The sequence below is a fragment of the Chiloscyllium plagiosum genome, chromosome 7 (genome assembly GCF_004010195.1).
Source record: "Chiloscyllium plagiosum isolate BGI_BamShark_2017 chromosome 7, ASM401019v2, whole genome shotgun sequence".
NCBI lineage: Eukaryota > Metazoa > Chordata > Chondrichthyes > Orectolobiformes > Hemiscylliidae > Chiloscyllium > Chiloscyllium plagiosum.
In genome coordinates, this window is record NC_057716.1 from 33,447,569 (window position 1) to 33,473,177 (window position 25,609).

Below are 25,609 nucleotides of genomic sequence, written 5' to 3' on the forward strand. Positions count from 1 at the left end.
AACACATTGTCTAGCTGTCACCATTGTTAACAGCTAACCCGCGAATGCAACTTTTAAAAAAAGGGTTTTGTGATTAACACATGAAAGAAGTGAAACTATCACTGTATTCTAACAGATGAAAGGCTTAACAGACAATCAATTCTTCAATGTATAATTTCAGTTACATCACACTGCAGATTTTTGCTATATATTCGGTGTTACGATCGAGCCCTCCACAATCACCTGATGAAGGAGCGTCGCTCCGAAAGCTAGTGTGCTTCCAATTAAACCTGTTGGACTATAACCTGGTGTTGTGTGATTTTTAACTTTGTACACCCCAGTCCAACTCCGGCATCTCCGAATCATGACATTTTTAAAGGTTTGGTTTCAGGATTTGGATATTTATTGCCTTACAATGGAGATACTTAAATATCAAGCACAAAGCGTGGAACTTTGATCACTTGTAGAAAAATCCAGTAGGTCTGCCAACTCCTTCCCCTTAAATTCTCCAGTGAATAGGCTGCATGTTGTCAGTAATCTGGCTGTTATTTTTGGTGTCAACCCACAAACTATCGAATTTAGTGATTACATTTTGCAACTCGCTATGCAGGGATTATAAATTCTGAATCTCTGGATCAAATTCGATGACTACTACACCTTAGAAGGAGCTTAGTAAACTGTTTCTAATCAGCTTAGGTTGACAATTGCAAATTAATATACATTCCACACATGTACCAGGCAATGACCACAACAAATAAGAGAGAATCTAACCATTGCCTTACCATCATTGAATCTGCAACTATCAACATTCCAAGAATTACCACTGATCAGAAACTGAACTGGACTGGCCATGCAAATATTGTTGGAAATGTGTTGCTGGAAAAGCGCAGCAGGTCAGACAGCATCTAGGGAACAGGAGAATCGACGTTTCGGGCATTAGCCCTTCTTCAGGAAGGCTAATGCCCAAAACGTCGATTCTCCTGTTCCCTAGATGCTGCCTGACCTGCTGCGCTTTTCCAGCAACACATTTCCATCTCTGATCTCCAGCATCTGCAGATCTCACTTTCTCCATGCAAATATTGTGACAACAAAAGAAGGTGAGAGGCTATGAATTTTTCAACAACTGCAAAACACTCTTGTGGGACATTGGTTAGGTCACTACTGGAATAATGTGTCAATTCTGGTCTCCCTGCTATAGGAAGAATGTTGCGAAGCTTCAAGTAGGTGACGAGGGTTCAAACAAAATTTACAAGCATGTTGCAAGGGTGAGACGGTTATATAGGGAGATGCTAAATAGACTCGGGCTATTTCCCCTGGAGCATCGGAGGATGAGGGGTGGCCTTATGGAAGGTTCTATATAAAATCATGGTTACCTAGCCGAGGTCTCTTCTCCAGACAGGGGAGTCCAAAACTAAAGGGGATAGCTTTAAGGTGAGAGGGGAACGATTTAAAAGGGACTAAGGGGCAACCTTTTCACACAGAGGGTGGTGTGTGTATGGAATGAGCTGCCAGAGAAAGTGGTGGAGGCTGGTACAATTGCAACATTTAAGAGGCATTTGGATGGATATATGAATAGGAAGGGTTTAGAGGGATATGGGCCGGGTGCTGGGAGGTGGGACTAGATTGGGTTAGGATATCTGGTCGGCATGGACAAGTTGGACCGAAGGGTCTGTTTCCATGCTGTACATCTCTATGACTCTATGTCACTAAAGATGTGGAATTACAAAACATATCCTAATGGTGATGATGCAATCATCACTGATTGTTGGAAAAACCCATCTGGTTCACTGATGTCCTTCAGGGAAGGAAATCTACCATCCTTACTCGGTCTGGCCTCCATGTGACTCCAGACCGACAGCAATAGGGTTGGCTCTTAACTATCTTCTAGGCAATTAGGGATGGAATACCTTCATCCTATGGATAAATGAAAAATAAATCAACCTGCACCACATGTGGTGCCCACATGAAATACGACATCTAATACAAATTTTGTTTGATTATTCGAGTTTTGGATAATAGATCTAACCATCACCGAAGTAAAGGTAAGCATGCACATGGATTTTACCCATCTCATCGAGCTGCGTGTTGCTAGACTGTTCCAGTTCTGCAGCTAAATGTGTATCATCCTGGTTGGAAGTGTTCACTGGTACTTCACTCTCACCCCCTGTTAGTGTGGAACAGCACAAAATGAGGCTAGAAGACACAATACTTTACAACTGAAAAATAAACAATTGACAAAAATAAACGTGCATTCCCCCAATACAAGGCCATACTTGCATCAACTTCATTCCACAATCATCAGGATAACTGAACCGGTCTCTCTCTCTCTCTCTCTCTCTCCTTGCATCAAAGTGATGCAGATCTGCTCAGCCTTGCTAAGAAACCAATTTCAATTGGGAAACTAACCTATGGGCTATGGATGAGCAAAGAATGCTGACACACCCAATATGATCTGCCAAAGTGCAGTACAGTACATTGAGACTTGAGTGAGGCCTGAAGCTTGGTCTTGCTGCTCAATACCTTGAATTACTATCTGATCCCTTAGAACACTGCATAACACATCAGCATTGCTAAATCAGCTATAATAGCTCTATAATAGAAGCTATAATTAATCAAAAACAATACAATTTTACTGCTGGAGGACAACTTGGCTACTTCTCAGTTACGTGAGAACTCTGCTGCTGTCTCAACGGATGTCCATTTGGCAAAGCCGATCTAATACTTATTGGATGGTGCTTTCCTAGTCCATTGCAATGATAATTTATTGCAGTCTCTGTGCTTTGCTGAGTATTGAGTTAGACACCACGTTTCAATCGTATTTGATGCTGAGTTAATTGACCTCGTTGTAGCAGCAGCAGCAACAGGTAGAAATCGAGAGACAGACTTCATGGTGACTTTCTCCCTCCCCAGTAACAGAAAAGTGACATTCCACAGCCCTCTTCCTAGACTCGGGATTTCTCTCCGAGTGCAGTACATGGGACATTCCTGACTGCAGCTCCATGCTGATCGGTTTTCTTGCCTGGCAGCTGGCCAGCCTGCTGGTTTAGCTGGTTGATGGTTGAAAAATGGAAGGAAAAAGTTCTAAAGAGAATTTGAATTTAGTAGGGTACCCACATCCATGGTATCACCCAGTGCTCCTGTAATGATTAGGGCCACCAATGTGTTCTTGGTTTCTAGTTCCACTGCAAGCCACTCACCATTCTGATTTGGAAATGTATCGCCATTCCTTCACTGTCGCTGGGTTAAAATCTAGGAATTCTTTGCCTAAGGGGATTGTGGGTCAACCTATAGCACGTGGGCTGCAAGAACACAATATCACCACCACCACCTTCTCAAGCTGGATTTAGGAGTGGGCTATAAATCCTGGTCAGTCAATGACGCTCACATCCCATGAATGAAGGAAAACAAGTCTCCTTTTCTGAACCCTCAGTATGATCTAATAAGGGATCTTGGGTACACTGCAGAATAAAATCAGACTCTTCACTCGGGATTAGCCACACTTGGCACTGCCGATCTGGTCAGAGAACTAAGTAAAACGTTTACTCAGAAACTGAAAACAAGGCGGAACTCTGTCATGAGAAGTAGTTGAGGTGCACAAGATGAATCCATTTGGAGTTTGGGGGCAGGAGAGAAAGGATAGGACAAGGTGAAGCTTAGGTGGAGCATATACACCAGGACAGTGGACTAAATGTGTATCCTATCCCTGTTTCTCCTATTGTGTTACATTTTAGCATCAGTCTCCCTCCTGGTTTTGATGCTGGTTCTCTAGTTTTGGCCCCTGTAGCATTCCAAGAAAATGAATAAATCAGAATTTGTAATTCCCATCTACAGACAGGATGGGATTTGAGCATTTGTTTTTTTTTCCCCCAGATTTATGGTGAGGGAATACTTTGGATGGAAAGTTAAATTCCCCTCAGGTAGTGCTGAAATTTGATGGTGGCTGCAAGGTCCTCTCAATTCTTTACCTGCACCAGGTTCAGGTTCTTCATCTTCATCCAGGACCACCAACCTGCAAACAAATGAAACCATGTCAGATGGAGAAACCTGCTGACCATCCCACTGGTTTCCTATCACAGTTCACTTCCCTCCAAAGCATTTACCAACAAAACTCAGCAGCAACATGTTAACACTGAGCTATGATCAGCTGATTAGCCAAACCTCGATTGTAGGTAAAAGTCTAGAATTCATCGTTAAGGATGAGATTTCTAAATTCTTGGAAGTGCAGGGTTGGATTAGAACAAGTCAGCATGGATTTAGTAAGGGGAGGTCGTGCCTGACAAACCTGTTAGAATTCTTTGAAGAGGTAACAGTTAGGTTGGACCAGGGAAACCCAGTGGATGTTATCTACCTAGATTTCCAAAAGGTCTTTGATGAGGTGCCTCATGGGAGATTGCTGAGTAAGGTGAGGGCCCATGGTGTTCGAGGTGAGCTACTGGCATGGATTGAGGATTGGCTGTCTGATAGAAGGCAGAGAGTTGGGATAAAAGGTTATTTTTCGGAATGGCAGCTAGTGACGAGAGGTGTCCTGCAGGGTTCAGTGTTGGGGCTACAGCTGTTCACTTTATATATTAATGATCTGGATGAGGGGACTGGGGCATTCTGGTGAAGTTTGCTGATGATATGAAGTTAGGTGGACAGGCAGGTGATTCTGAGGAGGTGGGGAGGCTGCAGAAAGATTTAGACAGTTTAGGAGAGTGGTCCAAGAAATGGCTGATGAAATTCAACATGAGCAAATGCATGGTCTTGGCTTTTGGAAAAAAGAATACAGGCATGGACTATTTTCCAAAAGCGAGAAAATTCATAAAGCCGAAGTACAAAGGGATCTGGGTGTGCTAGTCCAGGATTCTCTAAAGGTTAACTTGCAGGTTGAGTCTGAGATTGAGAAAGCAAATGTATTGTTGTCATTTATTCAAGAGGGTTAGAGCTCTAGCTAGGCCCCATTTAGAATATTGTGTTCAAGTTTGAACCCCACACCTCAGGAAGGATATACTGACACTGGGATTGTATTCATTAGAGTTTAGAAAGTTGAGGGGAGAGCTAATAGAAACTTACAAGATAATGCATGGCTTAGAAAGGGTGGACGCTGGGAATTTGTTTCCATTAGGCGGGATACTAGGACCCGTGGGCACAACCTTAGAATTAGAAGGGGTCAATTTGGAATGGAAATGAGGAGATATTTCTTCGGCCAGAGAGTGGTGGGCCTGTGGAATTCATTGCCGCAGAGTGCAGTGGAGGCTGGGACGTTAAATGTCTTCAAGGCAGAGATTGATAATTTCTTGCGAGATCAAGAATTTAAGGGCTACGGGGAGAGTGCGGGTAAGTGGCATTGAAATGCCCATCAGATATGATTGAATGGTGGAGTGGACTCGATGGGCCAAATGGCCTTACTTCCACTCATATGTCTTATGGTCTTATGATATGGCCCAGCCGGATCTGAAAATAAATAGGGGGCCAAACGAACTGTGCTCCAAATATGGTGAAGTCTGCAGTCATTGAACTTAATGGAATAAAAATGGCGCCATTCTAGGAGAAACAACTAAGGTAGGAAAGAACAACGGTTCCAAATCCTTTTTCTTCCGTTCTTCCTCAGCTGAACACATGACTGCAGAGCTGGTGTAGGAGGGAGGCCTTCAGATATGTGGATCACTGGGATACCTTCTAGGGAAGGTGGGACTTGTACAAAGAGAACGGGTTGCACCTGAACTGAATGGGTACCAATATCCTGGGTGGGAGGTTTGTTAAAGCTCTTCAGGAGGGTTTAAACTAGTTTGGCAGGAGGATGGGTACCGGAACTATGGCTCAGAGGATGGGGTAGCTGGTGAACAGGCAGAATCAGCGTGCAGAGAGTCGGTGAAGAAGGATAGACATATCTATTTTAACGCAAGAAGTGTCAGGAATAAGGGTTACGAACTTAGAGCATGGATCAGTGTTTGAAGCTACGACGTTGTGACCATTACAGAGACTCGGGTATCAATGTGGCAGGAATGGTTGTTGGATGTTCTGGGGCTTAGATGTATCAAAAGAAATAGGGAAGGTGGTAAAAGAGGTGTGGCATTGCTAATCAGGGGTAGTATCACAGTTGCAGAGAGGGAGGTCGTCGAGGAGTTTGTCTACAGAGTCAGTACGGGTGGAAGTCAGAAGCAGGAAAGGAACACTCACTTTATTGGGAGTTTTCTATAGGTCCCCAATAGCAACAGAGACCAAGGAGCAGATTGAGATGCAGATTTTGGAAAGATACAGAAGTAACAGGGTTGTTGTCATGGGTACCTTTAACTTCCTTAATATTGATTGAAAGCAGATTAGTGCAAATGATTTGGTTGGAACAGATTTTATCACGTGTGTCCAGCAAGAGAGGATGCTGCCTGGACCGGAGGGCATTTCTCATGAAGAAAGGTTGTGGGCGCTGGGGCTTTTCTCACTGGAGTGAAGAAGGATGAGAGGTGACTTGATAGAGGTGTATAAGATGATGAGAGGCAGAGATAGAGTGGATAGCCAAGGACATTTTTTCGCCAGGGCGGAAATGGCTATCACGAGGGGGCATAATTTAAGGCGATTGTCAGAGGTAGATTCTTTATACAGAGAGTGGTGGGTCCGTGGAATGTACTGCCACCAGTGATGGCAGTATCAGATACATTAGGGACATCTAAGCAATTTTTGGATAGGTACATGGAAGATAATAAAATGAAGGGCATGCAGGTTAATTTGATCTTAGAGTAGGATTAAAGGTCGGCACAACATCGAGGGCCGAGGGGCCTGTACTGTGCTGTTCCTCCTCTGTATGTGACACTAAATGGGAATTAAGATTCTAACAGATTTATTTCCAAAACCTCAACATGTGGAAAGCGGCACCTCACTCAAGTCTTCCTCTGCTTCTAGAATCCATTGGTTCCCATGTCCCTCAATTTCACTTGTTGGTACCAATGGTAGCTTACTTGCTGCGTGCATCAATAACTTGCTTTATTAAATACTGCATATTTATAACAAAACTTCTTCATCTGTGAGGCCTTCCAGTAACAAACAAGCTACTTTAATAGTCAAACTAAATGGAAGTCTCTACATATTTCCACAGTAAAGGTAAAGAGCCTAATTGTTGTGCCTGCAGGCTCCAGAATGGGAGAATAATGAAAAAGGGTTTGAAATCATGCACAGCGGAACAGTTATGATCTTGCTTTTAATAAAATAATTCTTTGCTATGTGACCTGCATCAGCCTTTAATGGATGATTCTCGAGATTACTATGAGTGTGATAACTGTCTCAACACACTGCTGCTGTTTCCTCACACCAAGAGCCTGTTGTGTTTCCCCATACTTGCTGGGCACCTCTGACGATTAACTCATGATTAAAGAAGAGTGGAAATTAGGAGGAACTTTAAATCTGTCTTTCCCTCCACCGAAAAAAACATCATTTTTATTTCCTGAATTCCTCAGTACGTCTTACTGCAACTTTAGACTATCATTTATTACACAAGGATGTCCCACGCTGGAAAAGAGCTCAGTCTATAGTGAAGACCACAGAAGTCACCTCATACGTTTAATACATCAATATCCACTATGGGAGAGAAAATTCTATTTGTTCTTGCACTGCAATACATTTAAAAATCTGAAATGATTTACTAATTCTTTCTATTTATCTGCCGATCTCTGTCTTCACTGACCCTCCCGCTCAGTACACGTCCTGTTCTCTGACCATCCCCACTCCTCACATCTCCCACTCACTGTTTCCCTGTCCCTGCTCCCCCCACCCCCCAAACAACAAAATTATGATCTCCCAACCACTCAAAACAATTTATTTCTCTCATCCTATGGAAGTCTCGGGTTAGGTCACTGGTCAGCCAGGTTTCACAGGCTTAAGGAGCTGAATCACCTTGTCCCTCAGACAAAGAGGCAAGAATGAGCCAGGGCAGCTATCAGCAATTAAATCCAGTTTATCCTAGTCATTATGGCTGGCCAGGAATGTGTGCCATAGTGGATAACACATGGAAGCTCTTTTTGTAATTTATTCCAGTGTTTACAGATGTATAGTAATTCTTCCACATCTTGATCAGTTGGGGGTGAGTCATCCTTAGCTCTGGGGTCCGTTTCAGCTGATCTCCAGCAGACAGTGGAGAAAAGATTCAAATATGTGACCAGCTCAGAATAAAGTCATGAGCAAGGCCATCCTAGAATATACTGTAACGTGCCTTATAGTCAGAAACATCTTATAACAACATCTGCCTGTCCCCACAGATTGATTTCTTCATCTGGCTGAAACTTGCTTCAAGAAAGGCATAAAGTGAGTGTGCGACCAGTGAACAATGCAGCTGCTGACTAGTGAGGTACAGCCATTTCCACCTGGCCCCTCCTGGCTGTGATTACAGGGATCTTTACTTACTTGTCTATGTCATTAGTTACACATTCCTTCTCTTTCTCTTGATTCTGGTTGAGCTCCTCCTCTGTTAGATGACTAAATGGGTCTTGCAAGCTCTGAGAGTTTAAAAAGAAACAATCAAAGCACTGAAAGTCAGAAATGAGACCCTGCAAATTCAATTATTTGATTATTTTTTGGTTCTAATATTAACAAAGGAGAATAAATAACATTTATTTAGTCCTGGAGTATGAAGTGACTACATCTTCACTGAATAATTGCAGTAATGATCCACAAGCACAACCTTGCATTTGGTGTCTTTCACTTATTGGTTGTGGGCATCATGGGATAGACCAACATTTAGTAGCAGTGACTGATACTTACGGTAATTGGGAGTATCACTGTCTCATCTACCCCTTGGGGTAGACAGATAAGAAACAAGGAATTCTTCCAAAACTCCTGACCAATACTTAGTCATCGATCAAAACAGATTCATTGGTCAATATCTTATAGATCACAGAATCTCTACAATGTGGAAGTAGGCCATTTGGTTCATCGATTCCACATCAACCCTCTGAAAAGCATTCCACTCAGACTCACTCCAACACCTAAAATACCTCAAAAAAGGAGCAGCCTGTTACAGCCAGAAATTTTTCCCATCCGCCATCTTGGATTACCTAGAATCCTTATGGGGCAAGGCTTCAGAAATCTGAAGCATAAAAGGACTTAGGAGTCCTCGTTCAGGATTCTCTTAAGGTTCAGTTGGCAGTCAAGAACGCAGATGTAATATTTGCATTAATTTTAAGAGGGCTTGATTACAAGAGCAAAGATACACTGCTGAGGCCGTCATTTGAGGAGCAATTGAGGACTCTGGGTCTGTACTCAATGGAATTCAAAAAGATGCAGGGGGATCCCATTCAAACTTACAGAATACTGAGAGGCCTGGATTGATTACATTAGATTAGATTTCCTACAGTGTAAAAACAGGCCCTTCGGCCCACAGCGACCCTCTGAAAAGTAACCCACCCAGACCCATTTCCCTCTGGCTAATGCACCTAACACTATGGGCAATTTATCATGGCCAATTCACCTGACCTGCACATCTTTGGACTGTGGGAGGAAACCCGCGCAGACACGGGGAAAATGCGCAAACTCCACACATACAGTCACCCGAGGCTGGAATCGAACCTGGGACCCAGGTGCTGTGAGGCAGCAGTGCTAACCACTGAGCTACCATGCCGTCCAATTGTGCACATAGCACTCCAGCCTAACCAACACTCTGTACAACTCCAATATTACCTGCTTGTTCTTACAAGATGTGCCATGCCTGGTGAAACCAAGTGTCCCAAATGCCTTAATTCACGCGCTTTGCCAACTTCAGAGATCTGTGAATAATTACCTCAAGATCCCTCTGTTCCTCTAAGCTACCCAGTGCTCTGCCATTCATTAAACATTCCCTCATCTTGTTTCTTCTTCTTAAAGTGTATCACCTCACACTTATCAGGCTTAAGTATCATCTGCCACTGGTACGGCCATCTGACTAACCCATCTTTATCTTCCTGCAGCCTACAACCATCTTCTTCACTACTAACCATTCCACCAACCTTAACATATACCCCCACATTTTCTATATCATCCATGTATTTAACAAATAATAAAAGTACCCGTACTGACCCTTGTGATACACTGCTGGACACCGGCCTCCAGTCATTCAAGCAGCTTTCTACCACTACCCTTTGTGTCCTATTAAAAGCCAGTTTCTGATCCATCTCACCAGATTTCCCTCAATTCCATGTGCATTAACCTTCTGAGTCAATCTCCCATGTGGGACCTTGTCAAAAGCTTTGCTAAATTCCATATAAACTACATCAGCTGAGCTTCCCTCTTCCACAAACTTGATCATATTTTCAAAAATATTCTAACAAATTTGTTAGGCATGACCTCCCTCTGACAAAGCCATGCTAACTATCCCTAACTAACCCATTCCTTTCCAAGTGGATATTAATTTGTTCCTTCAGAATTTTCTCCAATTGTTTCCCTACCACTGACATGAGACTCACTGGACTGTAATTTCCTAGTTTACCTCTATCACTCTTCTTGACACAGATCTATGATTCTATGATTAATTTGTGAAATTATGATGTCTCAAGAAAGGACAAATCTGGATAGTGTACACTCCTGGTTCCAACATTTTCAGACATGACAAGGAAGGGAAAATAGAGTGCTGTTTTTTGGTTAAGGAGAACACTGCAATACTGGAGAAAGAGGATGTCTCTGAAGGTTCAAAAACAAAATCAATTAATTTAGAGCTCAGGAATAGGTCACAGTTACATTGCTCGGTGTGATCTACAGACCACCAGCTGTTGGGAAGGATGGAAAGAAACAAACCTGCAGGGGATTACAGGAAGAAGTACCACCATCATGAGGTAAAAATAATGGAGCACTTTACTATCCAAATATAGACTGGGATACTGTTTGTGTAAGGGTAGCCCATTGTTTAGTTCCTGTTTCTCCCACCAGCATTTGGTTCCAGTCCTTCTGGCCCAGCTCTGTTCTTGTCCCATTGAAGTCTGTTCTCCACTAGTTGATTATTCTAACTCTGAATTGACCCATCTCATTTTTCATTGTCATCCCAAGCTAATGATCCAATGATTTGCTTTGGAGAGGGTACACAGAAGGCTCACCAGGATGTTGCCTGGTATAGAGGACGCTATTTATGAATAAAGGTTGCGTAGATTAGGATTATTTTCATTAGAAAGACAGAGGTGGAGGTGAGAAGCTGATTGAGGTGTACAAAATCATGAGCTGTATTGACAGGGTGGATAGCAAGAAGCTTTTTCCCAGAGTGACTCTGGGAGGACTCAATTACCAGGGATCACGAGTTCAAGATGAGAGGGGAAAAGTTTAGGGGAGATATGCGTGGAAAGTTCTTAACACAGAGGGCGGTGGGTACCTGGAACATGTTGCTAGGGAATGTGGTAGAGGCGGGCATGATAGCATCATTTAAGATGTATCTAGACAGATACATGAATGGGCGGGGAACAAACGGATACAGATCCTTGGAACATAGGCAACAGATTTAGACAGGGGATCTGGATCGGCGCAGGCTTGGAGGGCTGAAGGGTCTGTTTTTATGCTGTAATTTTCTTTGTTCTTTGTCCTTGTTCTGATCAACTTTCCCCCAAACATTGCCCTACTGTCACTTGGTGCACTTCATTTATAAGAACCATGTCTTGCAGTGTCTCCTTTCTCGTTGCACTGGGCACATACTGCTGTAGGAATTCTACTGAACATAATCTAAGAGTATTTGCCCATCTTCAAAGAGGTGGCGATTTAGGCACAGTAAAAACATATCCCCTCAAAGGGGAAAGGTAGGGCAAACAAATTCAGACCTCCCTGGATAACAGTGGAGATGGAAATTAAGTTTAGGAAAATAAAAGTGCTCATGATTGATATCAGGTAGTGATTACAACTGAGAACCAGGCTGAATATAGAAGTTTCAGAAGGCAGTGAAAAACCAAATACGAGAAGCAGAGAGGGACTATGAGAAAAGACTGACAACTACCATAAAGGGATATCCTAAAGTCTTCTGTCAATACATCAATATTAAAAAGGGGCTTGATGCTTAGAGGCAAGAGGTGTGGCTAAGGTGATGATGAATACTTTGCATCTGTCTATAGCTACAAGGCCACGGTGAAGGAGGAGGAAACTCGGTCTCTAGAAAGCTTTCAAATGCGTAAGAAAGAATTATTGAATAGGCTGTCAGTACTTAAAGGCAGTAAGACACTGGAACCAGATGAGATGCAGCCAAAGATATTGGTTGAAGCGACAGTAGAAATTGCAGTGCTACTGACAATAGTCTTTCAATCTTCTCTAGATTCAGGAGGTAGTGATGCGAGTTTGGAGAATTGTAAACAATTATACGTATGTTAAAAAGAGGTGTAAAGATAGACCCAGCAATTACCGACTGGTCAGTTTAACTACGATATAGTGGGGAAACGTGTAAAAACTATTATTTGAGATAATTAATAGTCACCAGGAAAGTGTGGGTTGATTTGAAAGAGTCAACAGGAGTTTGTTAAGTTTGATACAGTGTCATTAAACAGTCCTGAGAGTAAGGACACAGGTTATAGAGTTTAAGAGCAGGTAGGTTATGCTGGGACTGTATGAAATGTTAGTTAGACCTCAAATAGAGTATTGTGTACAGTTCTGGAATCCACATGATATGGATTCACTGGAGAGGTGCAGAGATTTACCAGGATATTGCCTAGACTGAACGATTTCAATTATGAAGAGAGATTGGACAGTCTGGGATTGTTTCCCTAGAGCAGAGAAGACTGAGAGGGGACATGATTGTGATGTATAAAATTATGAAGGGTATAGATAGGTGAGACAGGAAAAGACTGTTCCCCTTGATGAACAGATCAATTACCGGGGGACAAAGATTTAAGGTAAGGGGCAGAGGTTTTACAGGAAATGTTAATAAAAACATTTTCACCCAGAGGGCAGTGGGAATCTGTAACTCACTGTCTGTAAGGATGGTAGAAGCTGAAACCCTCATAATATTTAAGGAATATTTGGATAAGTACTTACAATACCAAGGCATTCAAGGCTATGGACCTAGTGCTGGAAAATAGAATTAGAATAGTTAAGTGGTTGTTTTGACTGGCACAGACAATGGGCCGATGGGCCTTTTTGTGTGCTGTAGATCTCTTTGACTCTCTAAAACGGTCACCACCAAATGGATACAAAATTGGCTGAATGACAGGAAACAGAAAGTAATAGTTAATGGATATTTTTCAGGTTGAAGTAAGGCGTGTAGCAGAGTTCTACAAGGATCAGTCTTGGGGCCCTTGCATTTCCCAATATAGATTAATGATCTAGATTTTGGTGTGCAAGAGTTGCAAACTGTGAGAATGTTATTGTAGACTTCCAAAAGGATATTGACAGTTGGTGGACTGTGCGGAGAAATGGCTGATGAAGTTCAATGCAGGAAAGCGTGAAGTGATTCGCTTTAGCACAAAGGAGACAGTGTAAACTAAAGGGTACTATTCTAAAGGGTGTATCTGTGGACAAGTCATTAGTAGTGGCACGATAAAGGCATTGAGTATAAAGACAGGGAGGATATGATGAACCTATATAGGTTATACTTACAAAGGTTAGACTTCAGGTGGAGTAATGTGTACAATTCTGGGCTAAGAACCACACTTTGGAAGGATGCAAATGCATCAGAGAAACTGCAAAGAGATTTATGAAAATGGTTCCAGGGATTAAAAACTTCAGTTATGAGCAAAGATCAGAGAGGGCAAAAAGGAGATTTGAAAGAAGTTTTCAAAATCATGAGGGTGTGGACAAATTAGACAGAAAGAAATCGGTCCTGTTCATAGGAGGATCGAGAACTACAGGGCACAGTTTTAAAGTATTTTGCAAAAGAAGCAAGAGCAAGGTAAGAAACAGCTTTCTACTTAGTGAGTAGATCGGGAAGAAATGCACTGTTTGGAAGTGTAGTGGAGGTAGGTTCAATTGAGACATTCATGAGGGCATTGGACCATTATTTGAATAGAAAATGTGCAGATTTACAAGGAAAAGACAGAAGATTGGCACTAAGTTAAACTGCTCAGAGAGCCAATTCAGACATGATGGGTCAAGTGACCTTTTTCTATACCATAACAATTCCATTTGTTCGGAGATTAAGGATGCAAGCTACACTCAGAAAACCCTATACTTAATGTACTCTAAAGAACTATGTTCAGAAAACCAATGGTACCCGCAATCAGACAACATACAACATTTGTGCTGCTTGCCCATTTTAATACCAAAGGTATGACATGAGAATTCCTTTTCTCAGAGAAGGCCACGAATCTTTGGAATGTTTCTTCAAAGTAAAAAATGGTGTAAGTAGAGTCTTTGAATATTTTTAAGGCAGAGGTAGACAGATTCTTGGTAAGTGAGGGTAGATGGAAACGTGAAGCGACCAAATCTTACTACAGAGTAGAGCAGAGCAGGCTTGAGGGGAGATCTAATTCGTCCCACTCCCCGGCAGTTTCCAAACAACCCAAGATTTTTTCATGTTCTGGTAAAATTGTGCAAGATATTGTTGAGTCTGCTTCCACTCCCCTTTCAGGCAGTACATGTCAGATCATACCTTGTATGAGTAACGCATCTCGCCTCTGATGAAGCAGTGAGAAGGCATCAAGGGTTTCTGATGCTGCCTTGGAGGCCTTGTGAAAGGATTGGACAGGAGGATAGGCATCTACACAGAGCAGAAAGACCACTCGCCATCTGCCAGCATTAGCGTCATCTCAACTCTAAAGCATTGGTCTAAAATTTTGTTAAGACCATAAAACATAGGAGTGGAAGGCAGCCATTCGGCTTGTCGAGTCCACTCCGCCATTCAATCATGGCTGATGGGCATTTCAACTCTACCCGCACTCTCCCCTTAGCCCTTAATTCCTTGCGAGATCAAGAACTTAACAATCCCTGCCTTGAAGACACCCAACATCCCGGCCTCCACTGCGCTCCCAGTCTCCCCACTTGACGGAAACAACTTCCCAGTGTTCACCCTTTCAAAGCCATGCATTATCTTATAAGTTTCGATTAGGTCTCCCCTCAACCTTCTGAACTCTAACGAATATAATCCCAGGATCCTCAGCCATTCATCATGTTGTTTAGATGAGTCAGATAAAAAATCTGTGGGAGCATTTGTCAGGAGGTGAAACAGATGATTTTTATTTGGAATCAACAGACTCAATAGACTGAAGGGCTACTTCTTACTTCATGCTTTTGCTTTGGTCTTACCTTCAAAGCAGTAAATTTGTACGGCTGATGGCCCTTGAAACTCTCGTGAATCTGTGCCATTGCACGAGCAGTCCTCTCCCAGAAGTGCAGCAGAGTATTCTAGTGGAAGAAAAGCAAACACATAACTTCTAGGTATACAGAAGAAAACAGGGAAGGAGAGTAAATGGAATTAAGACAGAGGTGACTTAATGGCAGTGCATGGAGTGGCAGGGCACAGCAGCGAGCCTGACTGGGCAACTTCCTAATCTCAGACATGCCATCAGGAACACACTGGAAGAGATGCTATGTTTTTGAATAGATGATAATAGACAGGGTAGATGAAGGTGGCGGGGGGGAGGGGAGAAAATGAGAGAAATGCCTCAGTCCATTCTCATGTACTTACGAGCAGAATTATCAATAGTGGCGTTGACAAGCAGACTGATTTCCCACCTACTCAAGCAGGAATGGCGCATCACCCAGGGAAGGAGGGAGGAGGAGAAAATACTTTTAACTTTTGGAACAAAAATTAATAAATAGCAAAACATATTTGAACAACTGTTGTGACAGAGCACACTCATTAGGTTGTGACTCCAAACTTTGCAGATAGAAATATGCTAATGGAATGAAATAAAGAAAAAGGCTGACTTTATACTTAATGTCTTGCATCGTATGCAAGAGGAGATGGGGGTACGATAATAGTAATGATGCTACTGGACTATTAATCCAGAGAAGATGAGTTCCACTTCCAATATTCTGGATGTTTTATACTTGAATTCAGTTTGATAAAAGACAAACCCTGAAAACAAAAAGTTTCAATAAAGTGCTTTTGGAAAGGAAAGTGGAAAGGAAACCTGCTACCCATATCCAATCTGACCAATACAGAATCATGGAAAGTTAAAGCACAGAAGGAGGCCATTCAGCCATCATTTCTGTGCTGGCTTGTGATCCTGCCTGTTCCACATTCCAGCTTTCTCTCTGTAACAGTGTAAGCTCTTCATCATATCTGACCATCTGCCTTGTGAAATTATTGATGGAATCATCTTTGACCAATGTTGTTGGTAAAGTGTTCCATGAACTCTGAGCAAAAAGGAATAAGTTCTCAAAATCACCTCTTCCAATGATTTTACATGTATAAACTTTGGATACTGAGACACTTCTTGAGGGGATAGTTTTTCTCTACTCACCTCATCAAAACCTCTTAACACTTTGAAAACCTCCATTAGGTCACATCTTATGCTCAGGATTGTCTTCAATTTGCCAGCTGAGGCCTAACCAGTGATTTATACAGTTTAGCATGATTTCTTTCATTTTTATATTCTGTGCCTCTACTCCTAAATCCATATTTGTAACCACATCAACTTGCCATGCTGCCTTTTGGGAATTTGCATACAAGGACCAAGGTCTCTCAGAAATATGTCACATTCCATTTCTCTGAATGAATTCTATCTGCCCACTTCTTCTTCCTGGAGTCTACAACTATCCTCATTATCTATTACGTCACTGAGTTGCATATTATCTACAAACTTTACAAGTATCGTTTCGTTCATCTGAGTCAAGATCATTTATAAAAGTTTTTTTCTGGTATAAAAAGAGCAACTCATCCATGGGGAAAACCACTCCAATCTGAAGAGCATCCATCACTAGTACCCAGTGTCTCCAATCACAAAGCCAACACTGTGACCTGCCATGGGCTTCCATCTTTTTTCGGATGACACTTTGCTGAATGCATTCCAAACGTCCATGTGTACAATACTGACTACTGCTCTCCCTTGATTAACCTTCTCTGGTATGTCATCATACAAATCAATCAAGTTGGTCAGACATGATTTAACTTTAGCAAATCCCTTGAGTCCCTTTCTTAAATCCAGGTCTTTCCAAAGGAATTTTATTTTTCCTTTGCTAACCACGACAGGGAAGCTGGTCTCTTGTTCTGTGTTTAATCCTTTGCCCTGTTGTTGAACAGTGGTGTAACGTTTGCAAACCTCTCGTCCACCAGCACCACTCTTGTATCCAGTCAGAGCTGAAAGACCGTGACCAGCGCCTCTGCAATTTTTACCTTTGTTTCTTCCAGCAAATTAGGATACATTCTATCTGGGTCAGGTAGCTTAACACCGTTTGGTCGTGCTAATCCACTTTCATACACCCTATTACTTTCCTATCCCTTTTCCCTTTTTGTTGTGTTACCATCACATCATTCACTTCTTTTGTGAAGGGAAGATACTTATTTAATATGTCAGCCATACCCTCTACTTTTACATATAAAGAACTGCCCTTTGGGTCCTTAACAGACACAGCATTTTCTATTGGTAACCTGCTGGACTTTATGCATAAAGAATGTTTTAGGTAACTGTTCCATTATATGACCTGGCAAGTTGTTCTGCTCCATTGTGGCAACTTTTTTTTTTGGGGTCGGTGGAGGTAAGAGAGAGAAAAAGAGAGAAAGAGAGAGAGAGAGAGAGAGAATAAATGTCAACTTTGCTTATGACACAAACATTCAAAGAATAATAAAATGACTGGACATCCAGACAGCTCAAAGTTTTGGGGAGCTACTGAACTGTTTTAGGGGTTATGATACTTCCCCTTCAAAACAGAAACCTCTACAGCAGGTATCTGGAATTCTTATTAGGTAAGCTCCAACTGTGCACCATGCCAAATGATACTACTTATTTAAAGAGAGTGATGCTGTCTTTAAAATTGACAAACAGCCAAGAAATGGAAATGGAAAATCACTGTCTCCTTGTATAATGCGCCCAGCCCCAAGATTTGAAAGTGACATATTGCTGCTATTTAATGGCACCGTGTTGTGTGATGTGTTCCGTTCCAAGGCATTAGTACCTGGTAAGCAACAAGTGACTGGGAAAGAAGATTGCAACGGCTCGCTCCAAGTAAGTCTACTTTCTGACACACATCATTCTTTAACTTGTCAAACTGAACTTTGGCGTTCCGCACTTGTGCCTGGACCTGCATTAAAACACAAAACAGTAACATTGGTCAACCAAAGTCTGTGTATTTAAAAGAAACAAAGTTAACTCGATTTTTCTTCTTAAAACACAATTGATATTTTTTTCACCTTATGTTTAGCCTGTGTCAATTCCTTCTCTCAAAGGCTGGAATGATGATGGAGGGGACAGTTAAACGGACATCCACAGCTTCATCAGAGCAGCTGTTCTGTGCAAGTGCAAGTCCAGTCAGAGACTAGTAAGCAGCCTATTCCACCACAGACAGAATCACTGCTTAGCTCAATCCTGTGCTCACCTGGCATTCACACACATACACCTGATCTTCCCACCAAGGATCACAGACAGCCATCGGGAGTGGTATTTCCATCTCCCTGACCCTATCATCTGTAAGGAGGCAATGGGTTTCATGTCATGGGTATAAACACTAAGAACTTGAAACCTGAAATAAAAGCAGCAAGTGCTGGAGAAACTCAGCAGGTCTCGCAGCATCTGTTGAGAAGAAAAACATTGTTAATATTTGAAATGCAGTAACTGCTGAACGGCCACTGGCCACTCAAAATAATGAAGGTCTTTTGATTGAAACGTCGATTTTCCTGCTCCTCGGATGCTGCCTGTCCTATGAAAATGACAAACAGCAGTGGACCCAAAACAGATCCTTGCGATACACCACTAGTGACTAAACTCCATGTCGAACAGTTCCCATCAACCACCACCCTCTATCTTCTTTCAGCTAGCCAATTTCTGATCCAAACCACTAAATCACCCTCAATCCCATGCCTCCATATCTTGTGCAATAGCCTAGTGTGGGGAACCTTATGAAACGCCTTACGGAAATCCATATACACCACATCAACCGCTATATCCTCACCTTCTCAAAGAACTCAGTAAGGTTTGAGAGGCACGACGTACCCTTCACAAACCGTGTTGACTATCCCGAATCAACTTATTCCTCTCTCGATGATTATAAATCCTATCACTTATAACCATTTCCAATACTTTACCCACAACTGAAGTAAGGCTCACTGGTCTGTAATTACCAGGATTGTCTCTACTCCCCTTCTTGAACAAGGGGACAACATTTGCTATCCTCCAGTTTTCTGGCAATTGAGTAGATAATGACCAACATAAAGATCAAAGCCAAAGGCTCTGCAATCTCCTCCCTGACTTCCCAGAGAATCCTAGGATAAATCCCATCCGGCCAGGGGTCTTGTCTATTTTCACAATTTCCAGAATTGCTAACACCTCCTCCTTGTGAAATTCAATCCCGTCTAGTCTAGTGGCCTGTATCTCAGTATTTGCCTCGACAACATTGGTATTCGCATTGGAAAAAGACAATGAAAAATATTCATTTAGTGCTTCTCCTATCTCCTCAGACTCCACGCATAATGTCCCACTACTATCCTTGATTGACCCTAATCTTTTATTCTTGACATACCTATAGCAACCTTTGGGGTTTTCCTTGATCCTATCTGCCAATGATATCTCATGTCCCCTTCTGGCTCTTCTTAACTCTCTCTTTAGGTCTTTTCTGGCTAACTTGTAACTCTCAAGCACGCTAACTGAGCCTTCACTTCTCATCCTAACATAAGCCTCCTTCTTCCTCTTGACAAGAGATTCAACTTCTGTAGTAAATCATGGCTCCCTCACTTGACCACTTCCTCCCTGCCTGACAGGTACGTACTTATCTTGATACAACTGCACATGGCATTGCTGAGATGACACCCGAGTCTTCTTACTTAATAAGGGTTGTATTGGAGGCAGCTCAATGAAGGTTCACTTGGCTGATTCCTGGGCCAAGGGTGTTGTCTTATGAGGAAAGATTGAGCAGGTTGGACCTTTACTCATGGGAGTCCAGAAAAGTAAGAAGTGATCTTACTGAAGTACGATCTGAGAGAGCTCGACAAAGTAGATTATTTCTCCAGTAGACAGGATTCTAGATGCAGGTGGTGTAGATTCAGAATAGAGGTTTGCCCTTTTAAACTTGAAAATAGGTGGAGTTTCTTCTGAGAGGGTTACAAATCTTCTTTTCCACCCCAGAGAGGAGTGGAGCTGGAGTTATTGAGTGGACTCAACATGCATGTTTATTTTTAGACTGCAGGGTAGTTGAGAGCTATGTTAACATACAGAAAGGTGGAATTTACATCAGGATCAGATCAACATGATCGTAGCGAATGGCAAAGCAAGCTCAAGGGATCTCGCGGCCTATTCCTGCTCACATTCCATATGTTCTTATATCACATGATGGGGGCTAGTGGTTGAGCTCTGACTGAGATCAGTTCAATGAAAGAGAATTTTTAACGCCTGGATCAGATGTGAATTTATGCACCCTTGGCTGAACTGTGAAACCTGGACCAAGTAAATCTACACTTCCAAAGGCTCCATAAATTATTTTTTAGAGCCAATGATGTGAAATGTAACTTCAAAGTGATGCACTGCATCCAAAGAGTAATTAAAACAGAGTGTTCTCTTCCCCTGAGTGAAATCACTTAAAGACATATGCTGTGCAACTTTCACCATGTGCTGAAACATCATAGCCTGGTAATGATTTTCCTTCTTTAAAAAGAAAAATGACAGCCTCAAAGGAGGGCTGGAAGCAAGATGTCAAAACCAAAGCCATGTTTAGTGTTTCAATAGAATGACCCAAATTTATTTGGTGGAAAACCAACAAGAAACAATCTGTGGCTAGCAGACTACCCAAGGGATGGAGGCAGTGCCGGGGCAAAAGGTAACTTGATATATCACTAGCTCACAAAATCTCCACAGATGAGAACTGAATTCCAGCAGAAGGTAAACAATCTGAAACACAAACTTGGTTTTCTCTCTCTCTCTCTCCCCACAGATGCTAAGTATTTCCAGCGCTGTCTGTGTTTTCCTTCAAGTTTCCATCACCCCACAATATTTCACTCTGTGAGGATTTTTTTCTTGTTTGTGCCTGAACATAACACAGCCTTCAGAAGCGAGTTTGATTCTCACTTAGAATTTTACATTGACTCCACATAAAACAAATATTAGATTTTAAAATTCTTTTAAATTTTAACCCTCACTGATCTCCTGGTGGCCGGGGGTAGGTAAAGAATGTGCTTTCAGGTCTTTTAATAGGTACTCCACCAGTAATAAATAAGTGTGGCCTGGGGTTGATTGTCTCCTGCTTTAACCGAGCACGTAGCCTCTGTCACAATGACAGAGGGACACACACTTATTTCACTCCTTTCAGACTTTTGTGACTTTGCATACAATGTTAAAATAACCATACAATACCAGGTTATAGTCCAACAGGTTTATTTGGAAGCACTAGCTTTCGGAGCGCTGCTTCTTCATCTGCTACCTGGTGAAGGAGCAGCGCTCCGAAAGCAAGTACTTCCAAATACAATAAACCTGTTGGACTGAAACCTCGTGTTGTGTGATTTTTAACTTTGTCCACCCCAGTCCAACATCAGCTGCTCCACATCATTTGTAGACAATGAAATACTTTTGAGGTGTGGTAACAGTTTTAATGTAGGAGTTGCAGCAGTTAATTCCGTACTCGAGCAAGATCTCACAATCAGAACCATGGTATCTAGCAGATCAGCTGGAACCTAAGACCTTCAGTCTCCGAGGTGAGGGTACTACTAATTAAGTGACAGACACACCTAGAGAATCAACATGAATCAATGTCTGGCCAACCGCAGTAATATTGCTGTGCTCCTGATGTCACATATTTATTGCCCATTGTTTTTCTACTTTGGGAGAGTAGAATTGCAGAGAGTGTGGATGATAAAGGTTTACAATTGTGTTGTATACTACAACTATAAAATTCAGGAGTTGTGTGAAAACAGGGAATGGTGGATAAGAAGCATGCAGTGTATACAGTAAAGCATATTATAAAGTTTCATCCTCAGAATCTGGGAGCAGGAGTACAACCTTCAGTCCCTTGAGCCTGGCCCACCATCCCACTCACTGATTATCGTCTACCTCAACACCACTCACTCATGCTATCCACATACCCCTTGATACCTTCAGCATCTGGAAATTGACTTATTTCTGTGTTGAATACATTCAAGGATGAAGCCACCTTGGCTCTCTGTGATGTGATTCATAGTTTTATTCAGACATTACCAAAACATTTCAATGTGCACAGAAAAGCCTTCAGCATTTTGGCTATATTGATTACCACAAAGTTAATGGCAGTTACAAGCATCTCTGAGGGAATTTGGTACTGAGTGCATATTTTGCTGTGTCTATTTGGCCAGATAAACTAATTCCACATTTATTTTTCATCACTGACCGTTGTCCCGCAAGTTAGCAGGACCACGCCAAATGCTATGTTAAACATCTCAAGGTTTCCAAACTGCTTTTCGAACTGGCTGACGGACTGGAACAATCAGGCAATTCAGGAAGACTCTCAGTGAATGAAAACTCAATGAGAGTTTGTAAATGATTAAAGATACTCCAGTAGACGTCAAAACCTCAGGTTAGATCTTGTCCTATAGCATAGATAATTCAGACTACAATATGTACTAACTACGTATTGGGGTAGCGCCAAGGCCCAGAGGGACTAAGGGATTTCTGCAGGCAGTTCTCAAGTAATACCTGCTAGACTGGTAAGTGCAGTCACACCTAGAACCAAATTCTTTTCACTGGAACAATTAGGCACATCAACACCCCAGCAACTGGCAGAACATTCATGATCTCTCATGACCTTGTCTGAGAATCATAACCACCTGCTTTTTTTTTCTGGCATTTCTCTTCAGTAAGCAGACCCCTCTCCTAAATCTATCTAAGAACTTAACAATAGGTAGAATATTGGTCCTCTTTATGTTTCGTAGAGTCATACAGCATAGGATCATCCCTTCAACCCATCATATCTGTGCTGACCAACAAACACCAAACCAGACTAATCTCATTTAGCATGCTCTGGCATTTTAAGTGCTCATTCAGATGATTCTTAAATGTTGAGAGAGTACCTGCCTCCACCACCTTCTCTGGCAGTGTGTTCCAGATTTTTGCTACATTCTGAGTGAAAAATGTTTTCTTAGATCTTCTTACACTTACCCTTCACCTTAAATTTGTGCCCTCTGGTCTTGGATACGTCTGTCATGGAGAAAAGATTTTTGCAATTTACTCTGTCTATACCTCTCATCATTGAGTATGTCTCAATCAGATTCCCCCCTCCTCAGCTCCAGCAAAAACAACCCAACCTATCCATTTTCAACCCAGACCCAGAGGGTGAATCTCCCCTTCACCCTCTCCAGTGCAGTCATGCTCTTTTGATACTCTAGGTAAAAACAAGGACTGCAGAGGCTGGAAACCAGATTCTGGAATAGAGTGGTGCTGAAAGAGCACAGCAGTTCAGGCAGCATCCGAGGAGCAGGAAAATCGACGTTTCGGGCAAAAGCCCTTCATCAGGAATACCAAAACTGCACACAGTATTCCATCTGTGGCCTGATGTTTTATAAGGTCATAACAAGATTTCCTTGCTCCAATATTGTACATCTCAGCTAATAAAGGAAACTATCTAGTGTGCCTTCATCACTGCCCTGTATACCTGTGCTGAAACCCCTTGTAGGATCTATGGACTTGTATACCAAGATCCCTTTGTTCCTCAGTACTCTCTAGGAACCTACCATTCATTGTGTATCCTTCCCTTATTAGACCTTCCTAAAAAGCATGGCCTCGTACATATGAGGATGAAATTCATCTGCCATTCTGTGCCCAATTTACCAGCTGATCAATATCAGACTGTCGCCTGAAATAGTCCTCCTTATTATCAACAACCCCAACAATTTATGAATTGTACTTTCTACATTTACATCCAAGTCATTAGAGTCCATAACAAAACAGGAAGGACCCCAGCATCGATCCCTGTGATACACCTCAGCTCACAGGCTTTCAGTTACAAAAACAACCTTCCACCATCACCTTTTGCCACCTATTTGCAAACCAACTTTGGATCCTGTTTGCCAACTTGTCTTGGATCCCATGGGCTCTAATCTTCAAAGCAGGAATTTATCAAAGGCCTTACTAAAGTCCAGTTAAACCACATCCTTTTAGTAATATGTTTGTTCCATATCAGGCATGGCTCAGTTAGTAATCCCCCAATGCCATCATCCTCCCACTATTCTGAGTCTGACGATTCTGGGTTCAGAGATTTAAGCACAAAAATCTAGACTGACATTTCAGCACAGTGCTGGGGGGGGGGGGGGGGGGGGGGAAGTACTGCCCTGCTAGAATCGATGCTTTTTGGATGAGATATTGAACAAAGGATCTCACTATTCTTGAGTGGATATGGATGTACATAATTAGGTACAGAAGTGGATGTACCGAATATAAAAGGTGCAAAACTTGACTCAATCTTGGAAAATAAGGCAGGGCAAGTGATTAGGGTGTCAGTGCGGGAGCACTTTGGGGCCAGTGACCATAATTCCATTAGTTTTTAAATAATGATGGAAAAGGGTAGACAGGATCTAAAAATTAAAGTTCTAAATTGGAAGGTGGCCAACTTTGATGGTATGAGGCAAGAACTTTCAAAAGTTGATTGAGGGCAGATTTTGCAGGTAAAAGGATGGCTAGAAAATGGGAAGCCTTCAGAAATGAGATAATCAGAGTCCAGATACAGTATGTTCCAGTTAGGGTGAAGGGGAAGGCTGGTAAGGGTAGGGAATGCTGGATGATGCGAGAAATTGAAGTTTTGATCAAGAAAAAGGAAACATATGTCAAGCATAGGCAGCAGGGATTCAGTAAATCCCTAGAAGAGTATAAAGGCATTAGAAGTGTACTTAAGAAGGAAACCAGGAGGGCAAAAAAGGGGCATGAGATAGCTTTGGCAAATAGCATTAAGAGGAATCCAAAGGGATTCTTCAAATACATTAAGGGCAAAAGAGTAACTAAGGAATGAATAGGGCCCCTTAAGGATCAGCAAGGCCACCTATATGTGGAACCACAGGATTTGGGAGAGATACTAAACAAGCATTTTGCACCAGTGTTTACTGTGGAGAAGGATATGGAAGCTAGAAATTGCTGGGAAATAAACAGTAACATTTTGAAAAATGTCTATAATAGAAGTATGGCGCTGGATGTCTTAAAACACATAAATGTGGATAAATTCCCCAGGTGTATCCTAGAACTCTGTGAAAAGCTAGGGAAGTCATTGCTAGGTCCCTTACTGAAATATTTGCATCATCGATAACCACAGGTGAGGTGCTGGAACACTGGAGGTTGGCTAACGTGGTGCCACTATTTAAGAAAGATGGTAAGGAAAAACCTGGGAGCTATAGACTGGTGAGCCAGACATCAGAGGTGGGCAAGTTGTTGCAGGGGATTTGGAGGGTCAGAATTTATATGTTTTTGGAAAGGCAAGGACTGATTAGAGATAGACAGCATGGCTTTGTGTGTGGTAAATCGTGTCTCACTAATTTGACTGAGTGTTTTTGAAGTAACAGAGGATTGATGAGGGCAGAGCAGTGGACATAGAACAGAACAGATGTTGTGCTGAGCATTTATCTTAATCTAAGATCAACCTAACCTACACATCCCTCAATTTACTGCCGTCCATGTGCTTGTCCAGCAGTTGC

The 25,609-nt window shown here is 42.1% G+C and overlaps 1 protein-coding gene across 1 annotated transcript in view; it reads right to left on the reverse strand.

The window, feature by feature from the left end:
- LOC122551458 (islet cell autoantigen 1-like protein) overlaps window positions 1-25,609 on the reverse strand; it is a 103,212-nt gene that overhangs the window by 20,041 nt on the left and 57,562 nt on the right. Inside the window, exons 7-11 of the mRNA XM_043693391.1 lie at window positions 17,935-18,060; window positions 15,121-15,219; window positions 8,350-8,441; window positions 3,945-3,988; window positions 2,045-2,143 (exon numbers count right to left, since the gene is read on the reverse strand). Of these exons, the coding sequence (XP_043549326.1) occupies window positions 2,045-2,143; window positions 3,945-3,988; window positions 8,350-8,441; window positions 15,121-15,219; window positions 17,935-18,060 (460 nt within the window). The remainder of the gene's footprint in view (window positions 1-2,044; window positions 2,144-3,944; window positions 3,989-8,349; window positions 8,442-15,120; window positions 15,220-17,934; window positions 18,061-25,609) is intronic.